This window comes from Ptiloglossa arizonensis, chromosome 5 (genome assembly GCF_051014685.1).
Source record: "Ptiloglossa arizonensis isolate GNS036 chromosome 5, iyPtiAriz1_principal, whole genome shotgun sequence".
In the NCBI taxonomy this organism is placed as follows: Eukaryota; Metazoa; Arthropoda; class Insecta; order Hymenoptera; family Colletidae; genus Ptiloglossa; species Ptiloglossa arizonensis.
Genome location: NC_135052.1, coordinates 5,509,357 through 5,531,381, shown reverse-complemented (window position 1 = coordinate 5,531,381; position 22,025 = coordinate 5,509,357). Strand labels below are relative to the sequence as shown.

The window sequence follows — 22,025 nt, the reverse complement described above, 5'->3', positions numbered from 1 at the left end:
GAAACATAAAAGCGGGCGTTGCGCTCGCGGAACAGGAAAGACAGAAAGAGAGAGAAAGAGAGAGAGGGAAAGAGAGAGAACTATCATCTACCCCTGCTTGTTCTTCCAATTCCATGGTGGAAACAATACGCGTTTGGAGCCGCGTTCGGTGAAACTTTCCTGACTGACAGCCGCGGAAAAGAACAAACGAACAAGGCTTCGGGTCGATACGGTACGCAACTCATGCGCAGGAAGAGGGAAACCGTGGGATATTGAATTTACAAAATGGCGAACGCGGTGGCCGCCATTGCGCCCTTACGGTTTCACGAGGCGTACACCCTCGTGTATCACGCGGGGTCGTAAAAGTTAATTGGTAGCTTGAACACCGATGGATGGAATCTCGAAACGAGAAAAACGATTTTAAGATTCCGAAGGGAGATCGTTTCTCGTTTACGAGACCGAGACAATAACACCTCGTGGGTTGTTGTTACGAAAGAAGTTCGTTCTCCTTCCTGAACGTGTAAAAGAAAAAAACCGTCGCGTAAAGGGCGACGAAAGAACAGGAAAATCTCTCCCCATGAAGCGTTCCGCGGCAGCCGGTGCACGGAATTTTAATATCTCGAAGGGGGAAGTCCCGGGCGTTGGTAATAACTACGCAGGCGTAGGGAGGGACAAACTCCCTCCAGGCAAGCCGTCGTCGTACGGTCGGCAACATATGTTATCTCTTAGTTTAATTAAATTCCAGCAGTGCCGCGTTCCGACGTGTACGTCCAACCCCCACGGAATGCAGCGGCCGTGTTGTGTCATCGCCCCTTGCACGAAAGACAGGAATTCCGTTCACGGTCAAGGGATATCTCGCGGTGTTTCGCGCGAACCGGGACAACTCGAGGGACGAATCTATTATCGTAGCGGGCGTCGTTACGGTTTAATCTTTCGAGACTCACGTCCTCCTTGAAGTGGATCGTCGAGCACTGGAGCAGTGCACCCATCAGCTTGTGCGGGTTCCAGGTGATAGAGTTGGCCCTGTGAACAGTTACGGTACCGTTGACGTTAGTTTGGAGATTGTCACGACGAAAGGGATGCGTGAAATTATTAGAAAAGTTCACCAGTTACCGATCAGCGATATTCCGATCGATACTTTTCGTTAATCGTCCAGTGACCATATCACGGATCGTATTCTCGAACTGAATTCGTTCCAAGGATTCGCGCTACGTCCAAGACAGGATTTACCGGTACCGGTACTTTATTATTGTTCTTTGCAAGGAAAATATCACTTATTAACTAATCATCGATTCGTTACGAGAGCAACAACGAAAGGAGTATTACGGATAAATATAATTGGTGGCTAGAATCTCTCGTACAGTCGTAATGGCTGTAATTTTCTTTTTTAGCACAAAGGTGAAAGAATCTAGGACCTTGCTACGCGTTAATAGTCCGAATTCGAGTGAATCGTTCGCCTTCTTAGTACGTGGCTACGATTGCTGATATTCGTGTGGCTTTTCAATCGGGCACATTTGGTTCGCCGTGGTACTATTGTTCCGTTCTTTGAAAAGAGACGAATCAGCCAGGTGACCGGTTCTTTCGTGCTGAGAACACCCTTGTATTGTTTCTCGGTCGATATATTCACGAGGTACCAGTCGATGGCAAAGAGTATTTTTGTATTTTTGTATTCTCGATGCACCGTTGTATCTTTCGACTCGTGAAATAATACGTGAAATTGGTCCTCTCTTAATTATCTCGGACAAGGCAAGGTTCTTTTAGAAATCCTCTTCGATCGAATTGTTAAATATATCCTTACATTTTTGTATCAGGTGTACCAGACTGACGTCTTTTCCGAAAGGAAAGGAATTTTAGGAATTTCGTCGATTGAAACTTTCGTTCTAGTTTGTGCAATTGTTAAACAATTTGTGGTAATATTCTTAATAAGGGCAAAAGAAAATCAGGTTTATCCAGGGTAATCTTATCTTGGAGGAAAACATCGATCACTAAAAATATTCTTCAGCGAACCATTATATGGTCGATGTAAAAAATTTGATAAGGGAGTTAAGAAATATTTCATACCCCCGATCGTCACGAGGAATAGAAAACCAGTTCGTTAAAAAGATTAGAGTCACGACCGTACATGAACCGTCGAACCGTTTCAAAATACAAGCACATACAAATTGAATTAATCGTCTAATAATAAATTAGCGGATGACAAGTTCGGACTAAATGCATCCACGGAGGTCAATCTCGAGCTTTACGAACTCGGAAGGATTGAAACAAAAATTCGTTACGGTTGATTCTAAATTGCTATCGTTTGTAAGTTATCAAGACCATTGGAGAAGAATCTAACCTTGAAGCGTTCTTCCGTTCGACTATACACTCAACGTTTCTGGGTAAAAAGTGTTCCGAATATACGAAACTGTTTTTATTTTTATAATACGAGAAAAAAATTGAAGAAAAATTCAAGTGTATCCTCTTACTGTATCGGGTTGTTCGGAAAGTCGTTTCGTTTTTCAAAATGGAGAATACATAATTTAATAAAATGTTTATACATTCTAAAAGAATCGTGTTTCATTTTCACCAAAAAAAAAAAAAGAAATGACTTTCCGAACAACCCAATAGATACATAGTGTAATAGCAGACACTCGTATATTGTGGGTACGCGACGGGTCGAGAAAGACCCGAAGGAACGTTACCAGGGTACTCGATTTGAAAGGCAGTTCGTCGATTGTACGATATGCGTGTCGTAAAGCATTCTTTCGAGCAGATTTTTTTTCCTCGTTTAATGGGGAACCTGTCGAAAAGAGCCGCGTCAAGGTGGCTGAGAAAGGCGAGCGAGCTCAGCTGGTCGTCAAACGGTTATCCACTCCCACGGGGACCAATAGGGGATAAAATATGAGTTATCTTCCCTACGGGCTGCGGGGGTCCATCAATTCGAGAGAAGAGCTATTAATACAGCCACGGGATTGGGTTTAACTCCCTGTTCCTAAGAGACACACCCTCGTGGTAAAAACTCCTAACCCTTCTTAATCCTTGCCCGTGCGAGAGAACCGAGGAACTGTGTACTACTTGACGCCAATTTGCGATGCGCACCGAACATTCAACAAGTGTTGCATACTCCGCCATTGAACGAAATATCTCTATAGAAAATCATCTCTTCGAACCGTAATTTCTCTGTTCCTTGATACGCGTAATAAATGATTTTCATTGTTGGCGCAATGCGAACGAACTTTCGGAAGATGTCGGTTGAGTCTCGACGTAAGAAATTATAAAATTCAACAATTGTGCCGAGTGTTCCGGAAAGTTTGTGGCAAATTTGAAGAAGTAAGGTTGTTCGGAAAGTGATTTCGTTTTTTTTTGGGTGAAAATGAAACACGATTTTTTTAGAATGTATAAATATTTTATTAAATTACGTGTTTCCCAATTTTGAAAACGAAACGACTTTCCGTACAAGCCAATATTATTTAAAGAATATAGAAGTAATCGTCGAGAGACGAAGAGAACATCTCCGATGAAGGTTAAGTAAAACACAGACCTTCGATGGGAGTGTGTCTAGGAAAGAAAATTTCGAAGGATAAATATTGTGGTATCGGATTTTCCGTGCCCGTTTGGTCCTGCTTAGAGACCTGCGTTAAGGTAAACACTTGGTGCCGATCTGTTCGCTAGGTTTCTTGGAAGGCACGAGTATCCCTTTATAGGGGGTCTTGCGAGACGACCGAGCGTGGGAATGCACGAGGACGAAAGGAAATACATGTGGTTCGGAGAAAATGAAGAGGAAATGTTCCAAAATGTTCAGAAATGAAGAATCCAAACGAATGTCTGAAGTGAGAGGGACTGAGGATTAGAACGAAAGAGAATGAATGCGCGTGGCTATATAGAGTGCAAGAGGAACATTTTGGAAACAGTACGTAACAGTATGTATGGGTAAAAAGACGTAATAAGACAGGACAGTTGAAAAGACGCACCAAGACGAGAGACTTGTAAAGGACGTAAGCGACGAAGATGTTGGAATGAATGCAACAATGATCCTAAGAGTTCCAGATGTCGATAGCGAATGGTCGATGTCAGTTTTAAGGACTGTCTTCGTATTGGCGCGGAAGGATCGTCAACGGTTTGGCTATTTTTTCTTTTGGCTTGTTTTCTATTCAGTTCCAAGTCGAGAGTCACGAAGACCACACGACACTGTCGTCGTTCACGCCAAGGCATATCACTGTATACATGCTTCTTCGGACTTTGTATTCTCATACGTAGGAAAAGTATACTATTGGATACGCGAGATCCCTGCATATTATAATAAACTACATATTATAATCTGAACTTTACAACAGGGGATACCGAGGGGATCGAGACGATAAGCTTAGTTTTATATACAGTCGATCTATCTTTAGTGAAAAGAGCAACTAATTGCCAATACCACGTCTAGTACTAATAACACTGTAACGTATAATATACATAAATATACATAAATATACACCAACATACCGCACGAGTACAACAATTATTCAGACGCTCGTCTGTGATCAAACAATTACTTTTCTCTTCGAGAGACTACCCTCCCTCTCTACGAGTTCGAGCAGCCACAATGCTGTACGTATGAGATACAACAATTTTTTGGAGGTTCGTACGGGGATGAACAATATTGAACGATGGAAGCGATTCGATCGGGAAAGCGCGAGAATACGCGATGTGAACGGACGAGTTGTTCGTTGAAAGCGTTGGAGCACGCGTGTTTACGATGGGATGTTATTGTTGTTTCTCGGTGTCGTAGACGCGAGCCGGCTCGAGTGGAATCGGAACACCGTGTGCGGACGGACACGAGCCGCAGCCGTGCGTCCGTTTCATGACAAACGTTATCGATGCTTGGCAAGTGACACATATATCGCGACATTGTCCCTGCTGTCTGTTGACTGCGCTGCGGATGATGCGAGGGTACTCGAACCGGCCAGGAAAAGAGATTCGTGTCGGCGACAGGCGTTTGCCATTAGTCACTCTTTTGCATCCTCTTCGGCGTGCACGTTTGTCGCGTTGTTCCGTTCGCGAACACTTCGAGTGCTCATATCGTTGGACGAGTTTCGTGTCCACGATAAAGTCCGCAGTTCCGCAGGTATTATTTTATTGCCCGTGATAATATTTCTCCGATGTGTCCCGCACAAAGTGACCGACCGAAATGCGGTCAGGTTCTTAAAGTCGATGCATCGACCAGGGAATCGATTTTAAGACAAATTTTCCAAATGGCTTCCGGGGAATTTCTTCTCGACCGTGAAACAGCATTTTGAGCGAAAGTCGTCGCAGTTCGAAATTTACGATCTTTAAAAAATTGTAATCTTTGGACACTTCTCTATCATCTGGCCATCGTACAGTACAATCGATATTATTTTAAGGATATAGAATGTTAATGGCATAGATTTCTATGCTTAGCTGATCGTTTTTCAGGCTGTCCTATGTCTATTAACTATTACGAATACTTACAGACTTTGAACCGTCTGGTATTAGTGAAACTTACACGTAGATATTCGATGCTTGATTGAACTTTTGCAAGGAAACCATTCATACAAATTTATCATACTAGCAATCTTTTTTGTTGCATCTACACCATTAGGCGCAATTTACTTTATATTCTTGCAAACTAGGGTTGTTCGGAAAGTAATTTCGTTTTCCAAAATGGAGAATATGCAATTTAATAAAATGTTTATAGACTCTAAAGAAAAAGTGTTTCAGTTTCACCAAAAAAAAAAACGAAATGACTTTCCGAACAACCCAATACTTTTCTCTCGTAACGTACGTATACTAAAGGATTTCCAGCCCGTACAAATAAATAAATAAAAAGATAAATAAGTTGTAATTTAGATGCATAAATAATAATGTCTTTCTCACACTATAAGAAAAGTTACACGAATTAACTTATGAGCGAATAACGTGGCAGTCGATACGGTCAGGTGATCGAGTAGATGGTTAAATAGTACGACACTGCAGTGTGACTCGATAAAACGAAAAACAACCTTTCGCTATAGCATGATTTTAGAAAATTGAAAGAAAATACCTCCACGCCTGTACTGATTTTCTATTAGGTGAAAAAAGCTGGCGTTAAGAGTATGCATAATGTCTGCGCGCTCAAAGCTCGAGTGATTAATGCGATTCGCAGCTGGGGCTGGCGCGTGCAACAACCCCTCTGTTCGCTCTTAAATTCGTCCTAGGTGCCAACCCCAAAAGCCGCGCAATATATATTACGGGGGTTGCTAATTATCCTCACCCCTGTCGGAGTTGCGTAACTAGGAAAAAAAGTAAAAATTTGTTCGTAAACACGTTGCTCGATCCACTTACTCCATTTTACCGAATCGATTCGTTTCAATTCCTCGTGTTTCTCGGGTCAGCTCGAAATTACCAAACGAATCGTCGGAACACTCCACCGTGTCTCGATCGAATAAATCGCGAAGCAATCTCCTCTATTCTTGTTTCGATCCACGTTAGAGTATCCTTATTCCGCTTCTTCGTTAACCCTTTCGCTACGGAGCGCTTGTGAGAAAATGTGATAGCTGTGAACGGAGTAGTTGACACCGAGCTACGGAATGCTACGAAGTAGAGGTCGTTTCTTGTTCTCGAAATGTCACAATGATATTTCTTATACTTGGTAATATCATTTCACTTTATAAAATATCAAACTTTATAATCGTAATTTACCTTTTTATATATTACATTATAATGCTCGTATAATATTTTTCGATACAATATAACGAAATTACTAAAGTTCTTAAAGCCAAACGCAATATTAATAATCAAATTTGGTACGATAAAGGTCAAAGCATGGAACCACGCATAAACCAACATCACATTGTGAACAATAGTACCTTAACTCGCGTCTTTTTCCGCGTTTACTACAAACGACACATTTTCGAACTTGATTTTTTTTTCATGCCTCATTCGCGGCATTTTTGATTTCAGATACTCGATCGACAAAAGTATCTCGTGTAAAGTATGAAATAAAAGTATATATTTTACGAACCTATATATATATACGCTCTTCGTACCTCAGCGACCACTTTTCCAGAGTGTATATATACACCCATCCTATACGAATGGTCATTCTTCGAGGGCGTGTATACACGCCCGCCGGAGCGAAAGGGTTAAAGATATCTCCTAAAGACTCGATGCCTCGAATAGTTCCTTCCCGTGATAAGTATACGAGCATAATGATCACGAAAGATCGATCTATTCGAAAACCGTTCGAATATTCTCGCGTCTGCAGTGGTGTAAGCGAACTGGAGAAAGAATGCGAATGTTCACTTCCGACTGTGAACTTTGCTCGTTCCGGGGGACCTTTTATGCGTAATCATTTCTGACTTTGTCACGACGACAAAACTTTCTCTCTCTCTCTCTCTCTCTTTCTCTGCTGTCTGCGCGTTGTTGGAAGAAGGGCCGCGGGAGTACTGGCGGGAGACAGCGGAGAAGACAGACAACGAGAGAACGAGGGAAGCAGTTCCCTTTGTACGAGTTTAATCCAGCATTGTCGAGGCACGGTCTTTTATTTCAGGCACGCGGAAGGCACGGCACGATGCGGCGGCGCGTCGATACATAAGAGGAGAGTTCTGTTCTGCAAATGCGCTCCAGGGAACTGATCCAGCTGTTGCTCGTCCTTCGGACTTTTCGTTTGCCATTTTAATCAAGACCTTCAGGAAGGAAGTCCTACGCGCGGGTACAGTCCCTGCCAGCAGGGGAAGAACTGTTCCCGGAAAATAAAAACGTGAACAGAACGCGTACTCGTTAATATCGATGAATTCTCGATCAATTGTACAATATTCAATGATCGAATCTTCGAGCAGGTTGGTAAGCGATTGGTGAATATTTGCAAGACTTGTTCGTATTTGAAATATCGATACTCGAGCACCGAGAATCATCGAGATCTCAACTGGACAACGATCTATTACAGTATCGAAGTTATGGTTTACTCGAGTAACTTCGAATAAATCTTATTCAAATGATCGTTCAAATATTCGTAACCGTGGTACAATTGCGCACGATTCTTCGTTTTGGAGAACCACTCCCTTAATTCTGCTCGAAATCTCGATCTCGATCACAGCTGGTATCGTTCTCGATCGAAGAGAAGCGACGAAGAATAATTATTTTTCTCGACGAAATTACGATCGAAGAACTGTTCCATTCTTCCAGAGATATCGGGAACACGTTTCTCGCTCGCAGCTTCCAGGATTGTTCACGTCCCCTTGAACCCGAACCTTGACCGAAAAAAAAAAATATATATATATTTTTGGCTGCTCTACAAATTTGCTCGTCCCTTGTCAGTCCTGTCTTCAGCTTTCGATTCATCGTTCGGAGACCGAAGGTCGTTTAGCCTTCACTCGTGATATTCGGGCCGCGATTATTAATATTTCGACCTGACACCGCGGTGTAGAAGAATGGGGCGAAAGTTGACTTTTTGCTGGTGAAATTCTTTACGCGGGAGGCCTCGTGCTACTCTTTTTCGGGTCAGGGACTGTCTGCCTCCGAATGGATGGAGCAGATGCGCCCGGATGCAAATCGTGGATTAATCTCGCCAACCCCCATCTGAGCTCCGGCTCCCGATCGGGGCTACCCCTGACCCCCATTGCAGCCACGAGGGGTCGGACATCGTTGTCTACGTGGACGTGTATGCGAAATTTCACATGTGTCGAGGGACAGGAGTCACTCCTTTCGCCCGGAGCCCCTCGATCCGACGGATTACGACACTGTCCGCGAACAGCCTGCAGGTACCGTCTTTCCGCGTCGGGAGACGCGGAGATTTCATTAATCGCAGCGGGGATTTCACGTCGTGCGTTACAGGTGAAACGAACGCGTTTCAGTGCACTTTACACCGTGAACGGTAGTACAAATTCGCGTAATTTTTCTAACATTTTTCAGAAACGACAATATGTATCGTGCAATAGGTATTGGTATAGCCTTTGCTGCGGGGATTTCACGTTGTGCGTTACAGGTGAAACGAACGCGTTTTAGTGAACTTTATAGCGTGAAGTTCAAATTCGCGTAATTTTTGTAACATTTTTCAGAAACGACAATATCGTGCAATAGGTATTGGTGTAGCCTTTGTTGGAAAAATTCGAGCATGGAGTAAAAGTAGGTGAAAATTGAAACGTCGACGGGTCGATGAAAACGCAGCGAATGTTGAAACAACGATGATCGATGACCCATCGACGGTATCGACAATCGTTTGAGAAACGAAACAATTACTTCGTTAACAGTCGTCCTTTTTACGAACGTTGAATTATTTCTCTAACATTTTTCAAAAACGACAATATGCGTCGTGCGATAGGTATTGGTGTAGCCTTTGTTGGAAACATTCTAGCATGGAGTAAAAGTAGGAGAAAATTCGAACGTCGATGGGTTGAAAGAAATCTCTAATGCCAGATATTCTGACCCAATGTATTGTTATTACGATCGATAACTCTGAAAGAACTTTGTATAAAAATTCTCTGATCAATGTTCTCGAGCACTCGATAGCACCAGGTCGTTCAATGGAACGAGAATCCGAAAGCTCGTTTCTCCTTTAGGCGACACTTTACGTACGAGACGCGCACGGATTGAAGGCTTCGGTCCATTCTCATGTAAAATCATTTTTCGATGCTCCGTGCCGGCTATCGGCGAAATATCGATTTTGCCTTTTGTACGGTTCGCGTTAAGGCTCCCGGGCGTGTGTATTCGCATGTGCCTTTTATTTCGGAGCAACTCCATCGTGCTAAGCCTCGATAAACTATAAAGCGCGAGGATTAAGGCACCCCTGCGGAGAACGCACGCGGAGGTATAGTTCGGTAGATGGAAAGGAAACGCATCGACGTTGAAGTCGACGGAGCTCGAGGGTGGAATTGTTTCGCGTTTACGTCGGATTGTTCGAACGAAATACATCGTTTGTTGCACTCACCGTTCAACGCCAGTCATTCTAGGATGTCTGTATTTCCTCGAGAAGAGCAGTCCACCACCCCAAGCCGCCTGAAATCAGAATCGTGTGTAAAGTTACAACCTATTGCGCGTCAACGTTCTCTTCGCGGTGATCGATCAGCCAACTTATTACCCTACGCAGGCAGCAATTATACGTCTTTGAATAAATGAAACTCTAAACACGTAACATACATCGAACTTTTTCGCAATCCGCGCTTCATCGTGCAGAAATTGATGATTTCTAGAACGATTTCCGTAAACGTACATCGACGCGTCGATGCGAAATTTTACTGTTTAGGAAGACGAGTATTGTAAGACCAATTGCAAGACGATCTTTCGTTTCACATGGACTGTACAAAAATGAAAACATCATTGGTACTTGCGTCGATGCGCCCGAGGGGCATTTTTGGAACGGTTGAAAAAAAAAGACCTTGTTAAACAGTTTCTAAGCGTTGACTCGTAAATCCCAGATTTTCCGAATTTTCCCTCGATTTACCCCGCGAAGCTGTTCTCCCCTGGCCGAGTGGGTGGCGGTTCTCACATCTATTATTAACGCTAAGGCTCTTACGCGTTTGGCATTTATCGTTCGCACGGTGAACTGATTTGAATAAGCTGTCTGGCTAAGTGGAAATCTCTGTTGTCCCTTTCTAACTTCGAAACACGTTCGCCCCTCATTGTGTATTTCGACTGTTCGATCTTCGTACCTCGCGCGTGTCGGTACAAGCGAATACTACTGGTTCATCGTGCTCTTTGATATACGGTGCCGGACAAACTTATTCGTACGAATGCCGATGCTGCGAATCTACTTCGCTTCGAAGCTACTTCGAATCGATGTCTGGTCGTCGTTGAATCGATAAAACGAAGACACAGAAGAGAAAATGATAAATACCGCTGTCTCGGTACGTTTGATCGATTTTAACAGTTGTATAGGTATTTCAATGATAAACGAAAATGTGAGTGGCAAATGTATTCCGTTTAAAACCATTCAACCGAATACATTTCTGCACAATGTATATGGCAATGCACGGTTAACTTTCGTGACCCAGCAGTGAAAGTGACGCGTGCAGGGTAGCGTATTTTTTGTAGAACCGAACTCCAACATTGCTCGAAAAAGAAAAAGAATGTCTACGAAAGAAGAAAGCAAGATAAATATAGTACTAGCAGTAGATCTCTTCAAAAAGATACCGCTATAATAAAAAACTAATCGTGCAGTATACAAAATTTTACTTCCCGTGATTTTCGTGTTACCTTTCTGAAAACGGTACCAGTGTATTCTTTGGATCCTTCTGATCAGAATGAGCTCAAACGCGATATGAATCGACTTTCAATCGACTCAGTTTATGCAATACTACACGAGATGTGTTTTTCATTTTTATTTCAGCTCGAGATGCTGAGAGAAAAAGATTGAAATGGAATAAATAGTGTAAAGTTAACCGTGAAGATTTTGGCTGAAGTTAACTGTGAATTACCGTATACTAGGTTGTTCAATAAGTGTCATTTCTTCCGTTGTAAAAAAAATACTGACACTTCAACATTGAACAACTGTGAATATACGAACGAGTCGACGGATCTACACGAAACTTCACACGTGTTCATCGAACAGTAGTACCATCTTTAGAAAAATATAACGACGAATCTGCATAGCTCCATTTCTCATGAGACGACAAAACTTATCGAGCAATCTATTATATTGACGTTGTCGCTTAGTTTTGCTTACGTCGATGTGCAGCCAGAGTTTGTGTCTCTGGCAAATGTCGGCCATCTCTTGAATAGGATCGAAAGCGCCGATGACAGTGGTCCCGGCAGTGGCGTTCACGAAAAAGGGGATGTGTCCTTTCGCTTTGCGCTCCAGAATCAGTTCTTCCAGCTTCGACGGAATCAGACGACCTCGTTCGTCGCTGGGAACCATCACGCAGTTGTCGGTTCCAAGTCCGCAGACAGCGGCGCACGATTTCACGGAATAGTGACACTGTCGAGCAATCGAACAAGCCAATCTGTCATTGTCGCGCTCGTTTACCGCGAGAAGGTGTAATTGTTTCCAGGAAACAAGCGATTCGGAGCTAGGTTGTGTAGAAGCAGTTCGTTGAACCTTGCCCTATCACGTAGCTTCCTCCGTAATAATGTGTTACATCGTCGTGAGCTTGTTTTCAAATTTACCATCTACTTTGTTGTACAACCTTCTTGTCAAATTTACAATCTAGAGGTGTACAGAGCCAATCGACAAGAATCGCTATTCGAAGTATCTCGTTGTTTATCGAGTCGATCGAAAAACGTTCCACGCGAAATATCGGGTTGTTCGGGAAGTAATTTCGTTTTCCAAAATGGAGAATATGTAAGATATATTTATATAGAAAAAAGAAATAGAATATATAAAATCGTGTTTCATTTTCACCAAAAAAACGAAATGTGTGTTCGAATAACCTAATATATCCATCGTGTTGGGGAAGGAAAGGGGAATGTTGAACGAATATCTTTTTAATATCCTACGTTTGCAGATACATAAAGGTGACCTGGAGTTTCTTAAAGGGCACTGTATCATTTTTGTAGGTCAACCGAATGGTAACTTTGTCATTGGTAGAATTATTATTCGTTTTAACAGTGTCGTTTGAAAAATTCAAGATCGTGTTGGTATCTCTGGAAGTATAAGACAAGAGTTCAAAATTTGTTCGTTCAACGGATCTCCTCGCGTATAATGTATATCGTATGAAACGTTTCTCGATCAGATCGTTAAGATAACGAGATATTTCGTATATCGGTTCTTATCGACTCAATCTGTACGGACATGGCGTTACGAAAAGTGTAATTTTAGAAGAATGTTGTACCGATCGAAAATTTACTCGACAAATCGACACAGTGGAATGACTCTTATGACACGTTAAAATAATAAAATGATGAAATACTTCCGTGTAATCTCCGATAAACCTCGGCTTGCCTATTGTAAATAATGAAACGATAGAGATAATTTACGATTATTGATACACAATATCGCTGTTTACAACGGAAACTTTTGATCAAAGATACAGGGTGTTTCAACGACCAACGTTCTAATGATTTTCGAGCGAAGCAGAACTTACTTGATCGGACGTGAACATCACCAGTTGTCCACCGATGGCCGAAAGACCTCGTTCCTTGTAAGCCGGGAACATTTTGTGTCTGGCGGCGAGAAAAGCGTACAAGTTGCTGATGGAACCACCCGGGGCGAGAATAGAATCGCCACCGCTCCAGCCGATCAGCTCTCTCATCTTTCGCAACACGACGTGTTCCATCAGAATGAACACAGGCGCGATCTCGTAGGTGAACATATTCGTGTTCGCGGTGGCCGTCAGCCATTCACCTGCCATCGAGACGAGATCGAGACCACAGGACAATTGATTGAAGAAATGAGGATGACCTGGAAACAGTGTGAAAAAAACAAACTCTTCGTTAGGGGTTCAGAAAATTAGAAAAGGTTCACTTGGCTCGATTAAAATCGAACTTGGATAAGCGTTCTCTTGATATTCATTGTGAGACCAGATCGAGACAGCAGGACAATTGATTAAAGTAATGGAGATGACCTGGAAACAGTGTAGAAAGAACAAATTCTTCGTTAAGGGTTCAGAAAATTAGAAAAAGTTCATTTGTCTCGATTAGAATCGAACTTGGATAAGCGTTCTCTTAATATTCATCGCGAGACCAGATAGAGACAGCAGAACAATTGATTAAAGTAATGAAGATGACCTGGAAACATTGTAGAAAGATCAAGTTCTTCGTTCGAGGTTCAAAAATTCATAAAACTTCATTTGATTCATCAATGTTGAAGTTACTCGCGTGCGTCGCGTTTACAAACGTTTACAAAATTCTTTTGATATATCGTTGTTATCTATAGGTTGTTCGTAAAGTCATTTCGTTTCTTCGGTGAAAATCAAACACGATTTTTTTAGAGTGTACAAACATTTTATACACTCTACATGTTTACATTCGAAATGTTAACAACGTTTATTAAATTATATATTCTCCAATTTGGAAAACGAAATGACTTTCGGAACAACCCAATAGTAACCGTAGGAGAATTGATCGAAATGGGGATGATCGGAAAGAAGAAATTTCTTCGTTAAGAGCTCAGAAGATCATCGAACAATTCATTCGGTTTGATCAGAATCGGATTTTTTTTAGAGCGTCGCGTTTACGAAATTGTTTCAATTTCCATCGCGAGACGAGACATTCGAATCAATCGTCCTGTCTGTAAACCAAAACCGTCGCGCTAATTTCGTCCCGGTTGCGTCGATCGTCGAAGGATGGAGTAATTAATAACGTTGACGTGACACGTGGCCAAAAATTACAGCCATTGGACGTGGCCCCGTCACCGAAGACGTACGTTAAAGGCACGCGAATTGAAAGCGGGAAGAGAAGCTCTAAGCCTCTCGCTGAGTACGTTGTCATCCGCTCTGCTGAACATCGCGCTAGGATCAGGGTTAATGCTTCTGTTCGATGGGAGTCTGGCCTCCTGATGCAACTGGGGGAACAGTGTGCCTCGACGTGTTGAACTCGAATTTCTATTTCACCTTCCCGAGCTCTTTCCCGCGAACAATCGCGAAGACATTTTCCCATGAAAAAGGATCTTTGACCAACGAGACAAAAAACTCTTCGCTTCTCGTGCCTCTGTTGAATATTTCGTTCGAGAAGCAATGATCGGAGACGTGACCTTTCGGTTCAGTTATATATTTTCACAGACCTTTGTCAAGTTTGTTGACACTCGTACGACGTTTTCCAATTTCCCGAATTTACCAAAAACGTATTTCTTCACGATAGAAGACTCGCGGGCAGTTGCATCCATCGCACCCTTCGAACTCCTATCCTATCGTTCTCTAAAATAACGTAGATCCCTTGATCCCAAGAATTGATGGATTCGCTCCATTGAATATCCGGCCACGAAACGACCTTCTCCCTCGGGTGTTCGATAACCTCGCAACCTTTGATAACCGTGGACCATCCCCGAAAACTGCACCACCTTCTCGACGAAGACGTTGTTCCCTTCGTAATGTTACTCTTCTCGATACCGAGCGAGGCGAATAAGAATTTCGGTAGCGTTGCCTGGACGTTTTAATCTCCCGGTATTACGCGGTGATTGACGTATGACGCCAGTCTTTCAAGGGCTAAATGCTCCCCTTGGCCCATCTGGAGCCCTAGCTCGAAGATTTTCCGAACGCGGCTCGGAAGCAATTCGAAGCGATGCTAGGAATCCAGGAACGTTATTTTAGCTTCTAAGTAGTAGACGATGCATGGGTTTGACGAGTTTTGTTCGTTCCGAGGGATGAGATTGTTCAACGGAAGCAAGAAAGCGGACCGACGTGACCGGAGAGAAATTTTCGATCGGGTCCACCGGACCGACGCGACTGGACCATTTATTCGATTTTTTTCGTTCATTAGAGAAATCTCAAGAGCATGGAATATTTCTTTCACATTCTCGAGTATCATTTCTCCCACATTTCTCGTTTGTTACATCACTCTGAGGAGCACGCAACTTACGTGGGATCGAGGTTAAAATTTATTTGCCTCTCTTGAAATATACTGGGTTGTTCGGAAAGTCATTTCTTTTTTTTTGGTGAAAATGAAACATGATTTTTTTTAGAATGTATAAACATTTTATTAAATTATATATTCTCCATTTTGGAAATCGAAATCACTTTCCGAACAACCCGGACGACATACATCTACGTGTTTCGTGTCTCCATAATTCTGCATTTGTCCATCTTCTATGTAATAATCCATTATCCTCGTCGCACTTCTTTCATATTTTAAAGTCTATCGGACTCGAACCAGTACAATCCACGACCAGACACGAGTGCACACTTCGACGCAAAAGTTCACCCTAAACGCGATATCGGGCAGCGGTATCTGAGCCGTTTGTCGCAGTGTTATTCGCAATTATCTTGGTCCGTGAATCGTGGCACGCGTCCGGTTTGGGGTGTGCAAGAAGACGTCTCTCGTCTCTCTCTTTCTCGCGCGTGCTCTTTGGTCTTCTCCTCTCTCCGTCTTTCCATTTTTCCAGGAGTATCGGGGTCGTGCTTTAACCAAGGGTGGAGGAGGGTCGATGGTCCGAAGCGCCCGCATTTTGCGCGTCACACGCGTCGCTGCGCGACTAGATTGTTTGCAGAGGCTCTCAAACCAACGTAGGATGCGAGGGAAAACAAACTATTCCAGCCAACCGGCGCGAGATGAGTCGATACGCGTTATGCAAATCAGGGTGGCACGAAAAAGACCGCGGGTCCACCTGGAGCTACTCGAAGGTAAAGTTCGACTCACCGTTCAAGAGAAAGTTCTTCGATGATCGAATGGAATTCTGTAGAATACGAACATGCGTAATATGAATCCAGTGGACACGGAAGCAACTTTAAGAGGATTGGACTAAATGTATAATAGTAACGATCAGATGCACCTTTGTGGATTCTTGATACGTGCAATGAGTTTTTGGAATCTACGAATTAAAATTTCACTTGGCAATAGTTTTATCGTATCTAGAATAAGCACTTGCATGGAATATCTACCTTGAATACCGTAATATGAATCCAGTGGATGCGGAAGCAACTTTAAGAGGATTGGACTAAATGTATAATAGTAACGATCAGATGCACCTTTGTGGATTCTTGATACGTGCAATGAGTTTTTGGAATCGACGAATTAAAATTCCATTTGGCAATAGTTTTATCGTATCTAGAATAAGCACCTGCATGGAATATCTACCATGAATACCACTACGTTGAGTTAGAAAGAATACAAACGTAAATTCCTGAGGTACATAGGCTTTTCGTACGAACCAATAGTTATACTTACGATTATAACGTGTTAAAGTATTTTCAAACTATCGACACTCAAAGACAGGAAGAACAATTTTTAAAATGCTATCTCCGTTTAAAGTTAAAGTGCTATTAATTTTGTAGCGCGTGTCTTGAAATTCTTTTTCAGGAAAAGCGTACTGCTTTGTATTGCAACTTTAATCGTATCAATCGCGAAGCTAACTTGTACTACTGTAAAATTAACTTATTTTCTGAATGGTCGATATCATCGAAGAGTATATTATCTGTTATTCCATCTGTAGTAGAAATCACTATCGCGTATCGCGCTCTGTCTCCTCGGAATTCTCATAAGATAAATAAATATTGGGTTGTTCGGAAAGTGATTTCGTTTTCCAAAATGGAGAATGTATAGTTTAATAGAATGTTTATACACTCTAAAAAAATTGTGTTTCATTTTCACCACAAAAAACGAAATGACTTTCCGAACAACTCGATAAATTATCTAAATGCAAGAAAACTTTTTTATTAAACGGACGAAAGTACAGGATTGATTATTTATCTTCCTGAGTGAAGCAACGTTTCGAATGCTTCTGGCACGAATTCAAGACGGAGCAGAAGGATGATTGTGTGTTTTGCGGGAACATAAGGAAAACAAACACGAGTGCACCTTGCGAATCGAGATAAGCTGGCCTGGTTGGCGAATTATGCAGATTTAAGGGTATGTTAATTCTGAACGAAGCTGCCGGGGATTTTCAGGCCGGATCCCCTTAGACTCTTTTCCATTACCGCGAAGTAATGGTAAAATAGAGTCTCGATCGTTAAAACTAATGGATCGCGGATTTCTTTCACAGAAAAACCGTTTTCTTACGATCGTTTCCATTTTGGCCCCGATCGATGCTTTTCCTCGGCTTTCTTCGATCATTCGATCATATTTCAAAGAAAAAGAATTTCGATCTCGGTTGATCTCAATTCGGTGCAAACTCTGTGGCTGGTACCACTGATCTCAATAATAAATTTTATAGCTTCGGAAGCTATTAATCCTCTCGTGTAGTTGATAATAATTGATCACGGAACCGAGAGTATAATAAGTGGATTTAACAAAATACGATACATACTTCTTTATCGTAAATGAAATCGATTAATTACCACATACCGATTGAAAAGAAAACGAGAAAACTTCGAACCTTGAAATGATTCATTTGCCTCGATAGATTTTCCAAGCGTTTTTGTGCGCCCAAAAAATGCAAAGGAGATTGAAAGTATACTTTCCTTCTAAAAAAAGAAAAAAACAAAAAAAGAAAACAAGAGGAGCAAAATTTGTTCTAAGCGTTACGTCCAAAGAACAGTTCGGTTGATTCACAATTCCAAACTTACGATAATTTTTCTTTCGACCATAGTTCGTTACACGAGTATTATCCCGTGGAATCGTATCCCAATATTAAACTCCCGAACCCATTTCCGTTGTCCTACGAATACCAAACGCGGATCGTTTTCTAATCAATCTCCTATACGTTCGATGGTCCGTACACGAATAGCATTTCGTGCGCTGGTATTTGTACATCCGATCCAATAGATTCCACGATTCGTTTCTTTCGCCGGGTTGCCCTTACGAACGATTACAACGTCGAAGGGTATCGTTTTCCGACTAATTTGCCCTTTTCCCCCGTACGGCGAAGAGAAAGGGAACCAAGTGTTTCCAGCATGGAGAACCTGCTCGACGCAGACCACCGTAATATATTACGGGGCTCAGGATTTGTACGAAGAGAAGTGTGTAACCCCGGCTTAACGTTAATGCCGTTCAATCAATCATATTCCAACAGAGTAGGAAAAACATTCCGTACGTAACATCCATGGTCTTGAACCTGGACTTAAACGCCGTTAAAGAACACGATCTTCGATCGTTCGTCTTGCCACGTCGATACCGAGAATACAGGTTTTCTTTTTAGACCGTTCATTCCTCTCGACGGTTAACGTAATTCTTTCTTTCCTTCTCGTAACCATCGAAAAAGAAAGTCACAAGTACACAAATATTCAAATATGTTGTAAAGTTTAGATTATAATATGTAGTTTATTATAATATCCAGGGATCTCGCGTATCCAGTAGTATAGTTTTCGTACATATGAGAATACAAAGTCCGAAGAAACAAGTGTACAGTAATATGCCCTAACGTGAACAACGACAGTGTCGTGTGGTCTTCGTGACTCTCGACTTGGATCTGACTAGAAAAAAGTCAAAAGAAAAAATAGCCAAACCGTTGACGACCCTTCCGCGCCAATACGGAGACAGTCCTTAAAACCGACATCGACCATTCGCTATCGACATCTGCCACTCTCAGGATCATTGTTGCATTCATTCCAACAAAATATATACAAAAGACCGTGAACTCACGACGAACGAACCCCATTATTCTCATCGCGGTGCCGTTGTTCGAATACCACCCGCGTGACGTAACAACTCGCGCATTCCGTGACGAAGCGATTTCTGCATTCCACGAGTGGTTATCGATACCAATTTAAATTCCATCGGGTGGGTGTACTCGATGGTTTTCGTGCCGAAGGTCCGCGAAGGGTTTCGCCCTACGGGGCTTCGCTCGCGTGGTCCCGGCCACCCCCGTTGCTCGCCCCTATTTACTATTTCCCTCGACCCCACCGGGGAGAAAATCGTGTAGAAATGGCTCTTAATTACACCGATCCTATTGAATTCACCACCCTGTCCGCGCAGTGGTGCCACGTGCGCTGACGCTACAATGGTGTTTTTCGTCCGGGCACAGTTTGCATTGTTCTTTTACCCGCCGATTCGCGGATTCACGCTGATTTTCAGAAAAAAGAAATCGGAAGAAAAACGCCACCGATCCCTACGGTACGATTCGAAGACCATTGGTCGATTTTAATTTCAATTCGGGTGCAATCGAGTTCGCGAAACAAGTTCCACCGGTAACGGAGATGCGAGAAGATTGTTTTAAAAACGAGACGACGAACGCGAAAACCGCGAGAAATATCAACGGAACGTTTACGTGGATAAAAAGTATAAAATTGTGTAAAAGTAAGTCGAACACGTGGAACGATGTTTGGTCGCATGGCTGGTTTAGTTTGATCATAGTTCGTTTTCGAGATAACCAATTTTGGAAACGCGTCGGACAGACACGGATTTAACTGAACCTCGGTACAACGAATCGGATTACGGAGTGTCGTATTTGCGTATAATACGTAAAACCCTGAATTTATAAAAATGAGAAATATTCCGAACGTGAAACACGTCGCGCGAAAAGGAAGGAATTGGGTTAAACGATCGAATCGATCGAAAAGATGAAACACGTTTAACGAAAGAAATTTAATTACGAATGAAGTTTCATCGAACGAAAAGGAATTTTATGAACTTACGGTCGTACAATTCAGAGATTTGTGAATTCGGGACTTTAAATTTCGATCAAATGCTCTGTGAATTTCCAACGAAATTATATTCCGCATTCATTGTTACGCGTACGCGGTACTGTAATCGATACAATCGATAATCGTTATTTTACAATTACACGGACGCTATGTTTCGATTATAAAGATTCACTTCGTGTTCCCAACGAAAGATCTCAGCCTATACGCTTGTCATTCGCAAGTTCGGCGATTCGTTAATAATTATTTTTCAATATCGCGCGCGTGCCAAGTCCTTGTTGCGATGACGCAAACTTCGATGCAGTCTTTTGAATCTTTTCTTCCCATTTAATGCAAACTTTCCAGGTCGAACGATCTGGAACGCCTATTTTCGATATCAGCGGCACACTTTGAGAGCCGAACAACGTCGCTTTGCGATTTCAGGTCGCGCGAATCCTCAATCTTCGAGACAGACACCGTTCTCTATCAAAACCTCGTCGTCCTCCATTAGCAAGAATCAATCACGAACGTCAATACTTGGGCTGCACCCGCAATCAATCAAGATCTGCGCGTTTCGCGATCTTTATCGACATGAACTTCGTCCCATTGTAAAATAAGAAACGATAAAAACCTGCTTCGACAGCTCTCGTCGTTTTCCTTTTGCTCCCCCCTATCTTCCCCGAAGTTATTATTAATTGGTTCGTTCTGTAATTGGTATCTTCGGTTCCTAAGTCTAACATACGTTTACAACAATTTTTCAAAAGAACCTTTAAAACATTTTGTACAGAGTCGGGACTTTTAAATGGCAATTCTAAAAAACAGTTTTCACATTTACGCTCGGTATAGAGGAAGGAAATAAAATAATTACAACAGCTACATACGTTCGCTGGAACTACATTTTAACGCAATATTGTGAAATAATTGGTATCTCTATAAACTAAACTCTTCTCGGAAAGAGTAGTTATTGTAAAACGATTAATGATTTTTCAGCGTCGGTACGAAGATTATTCTACAAAAAAAATATCGAAAACACAGACATCTACCAGATTACCTTCGCGCGATAAGGTTTCATTCATAAACGCAGAAAATCTAAGATTACGTTCGAAAGCGGTTCATTCTCCCGATGAAAGTCGCAATATTTTCCAACTAATGATAGAAATCTTCGTTTATTTATATTTCAACGTTCCGTTAAAACGACGATTAAATTATCATATTATACCGTATTTGTAACATCGACAAGATATATTTACATTTTTGGCGATCCTACGATTTTCAATTTTCACATCGGAACATTGTTTCTTACGTTTCACACCGACGATCAGGCCCCGATCCGAACCGAGAATTCATCGTCGGTCACCGATGACCGACACGGTGCAAGCCGCGTTAAATAGAGCCTCTATCTCCGGTAACGGTATCTCCGTTCCTTTTTATTTCTCTGCTTTTATCACGTCATATTTTACTCGACCATCGACGTTCTTATCGTCCAGTCTCCCCGAAATATTTTCCAGTGTATCTACGATCAATTGATACTCCCGCGGAGAGGCGAGGGACGGTTCTCTCCACGGCTTCGGGGACAGTCGGTTCGACGATATTCGGGTGTGTGTTCCCGCGAGTCTCGTGGCGCGTAATCTAATAACGACTTTTTGTCGGCGCGTAGAACGCGCCACGCGTCCTCTCGACGAGGAAGAGGAGGGGTGAAGGACCAGGGGTGTTTGTCTGCATCGACGCTCGCCACCCAGACAAGCCTGATTTCTGGCCTAAGTTCGGTTAGCCCTCCTCCATTGTGCATTAGCATCTATTCAAGCCGGTAATCGAATCCTACCGAGATAGTGAACTTTTGCGGGGGATTTGCGGTTGACTTTCGGCATTCCGCGGAGAACCGACCGAGAGACCACGGTGTCTCGACGTTCGATATCGACTTGCATTAACGTCTCCGAGCAAAATGTTAACCGTGTCTCGCGGACTTTGGAAAAGGCTTAAAAAATACACTCGAACGGGAGG

The 22,025-nt window shown here is 42.4% G+C and overlaps 1 protein-coding gene across 2 annotated transcripts in view; it reads right to left on the bottom strand.

The window, feature by feature from the left end:
* The window catches only part of Gad1 (glutamate decarboxylase), a 37,923-nt gene that overhangs the window by 3,393 nt on the left and 12,505 nt on the right, over positions 1–22,025 (bottom strand). For both annotated transcript variants that reach the window (XM_076311947.1, XM_076311948.1), the window contains 4 exons: positions 12,960–13,276; positions 11,603–11,854; positions 9,869–9,936; positions 924–1,002 (listed from right to left, as the gene is read on the bottom strand). In XM_076311947.1, coding sequence (XP_076168062.1) covers positions 924–1,002; positions 9,869–9,936; positions 11,603–11,854; positions 12,960–13,276 — 716 coding nt within the window. The remainder of the gene's footprint in view (positions 1–923; positions 1,003–9,868; positions 9,937–11,602; positions 11,855–12,959; positions 13,277–22,025) is intronic.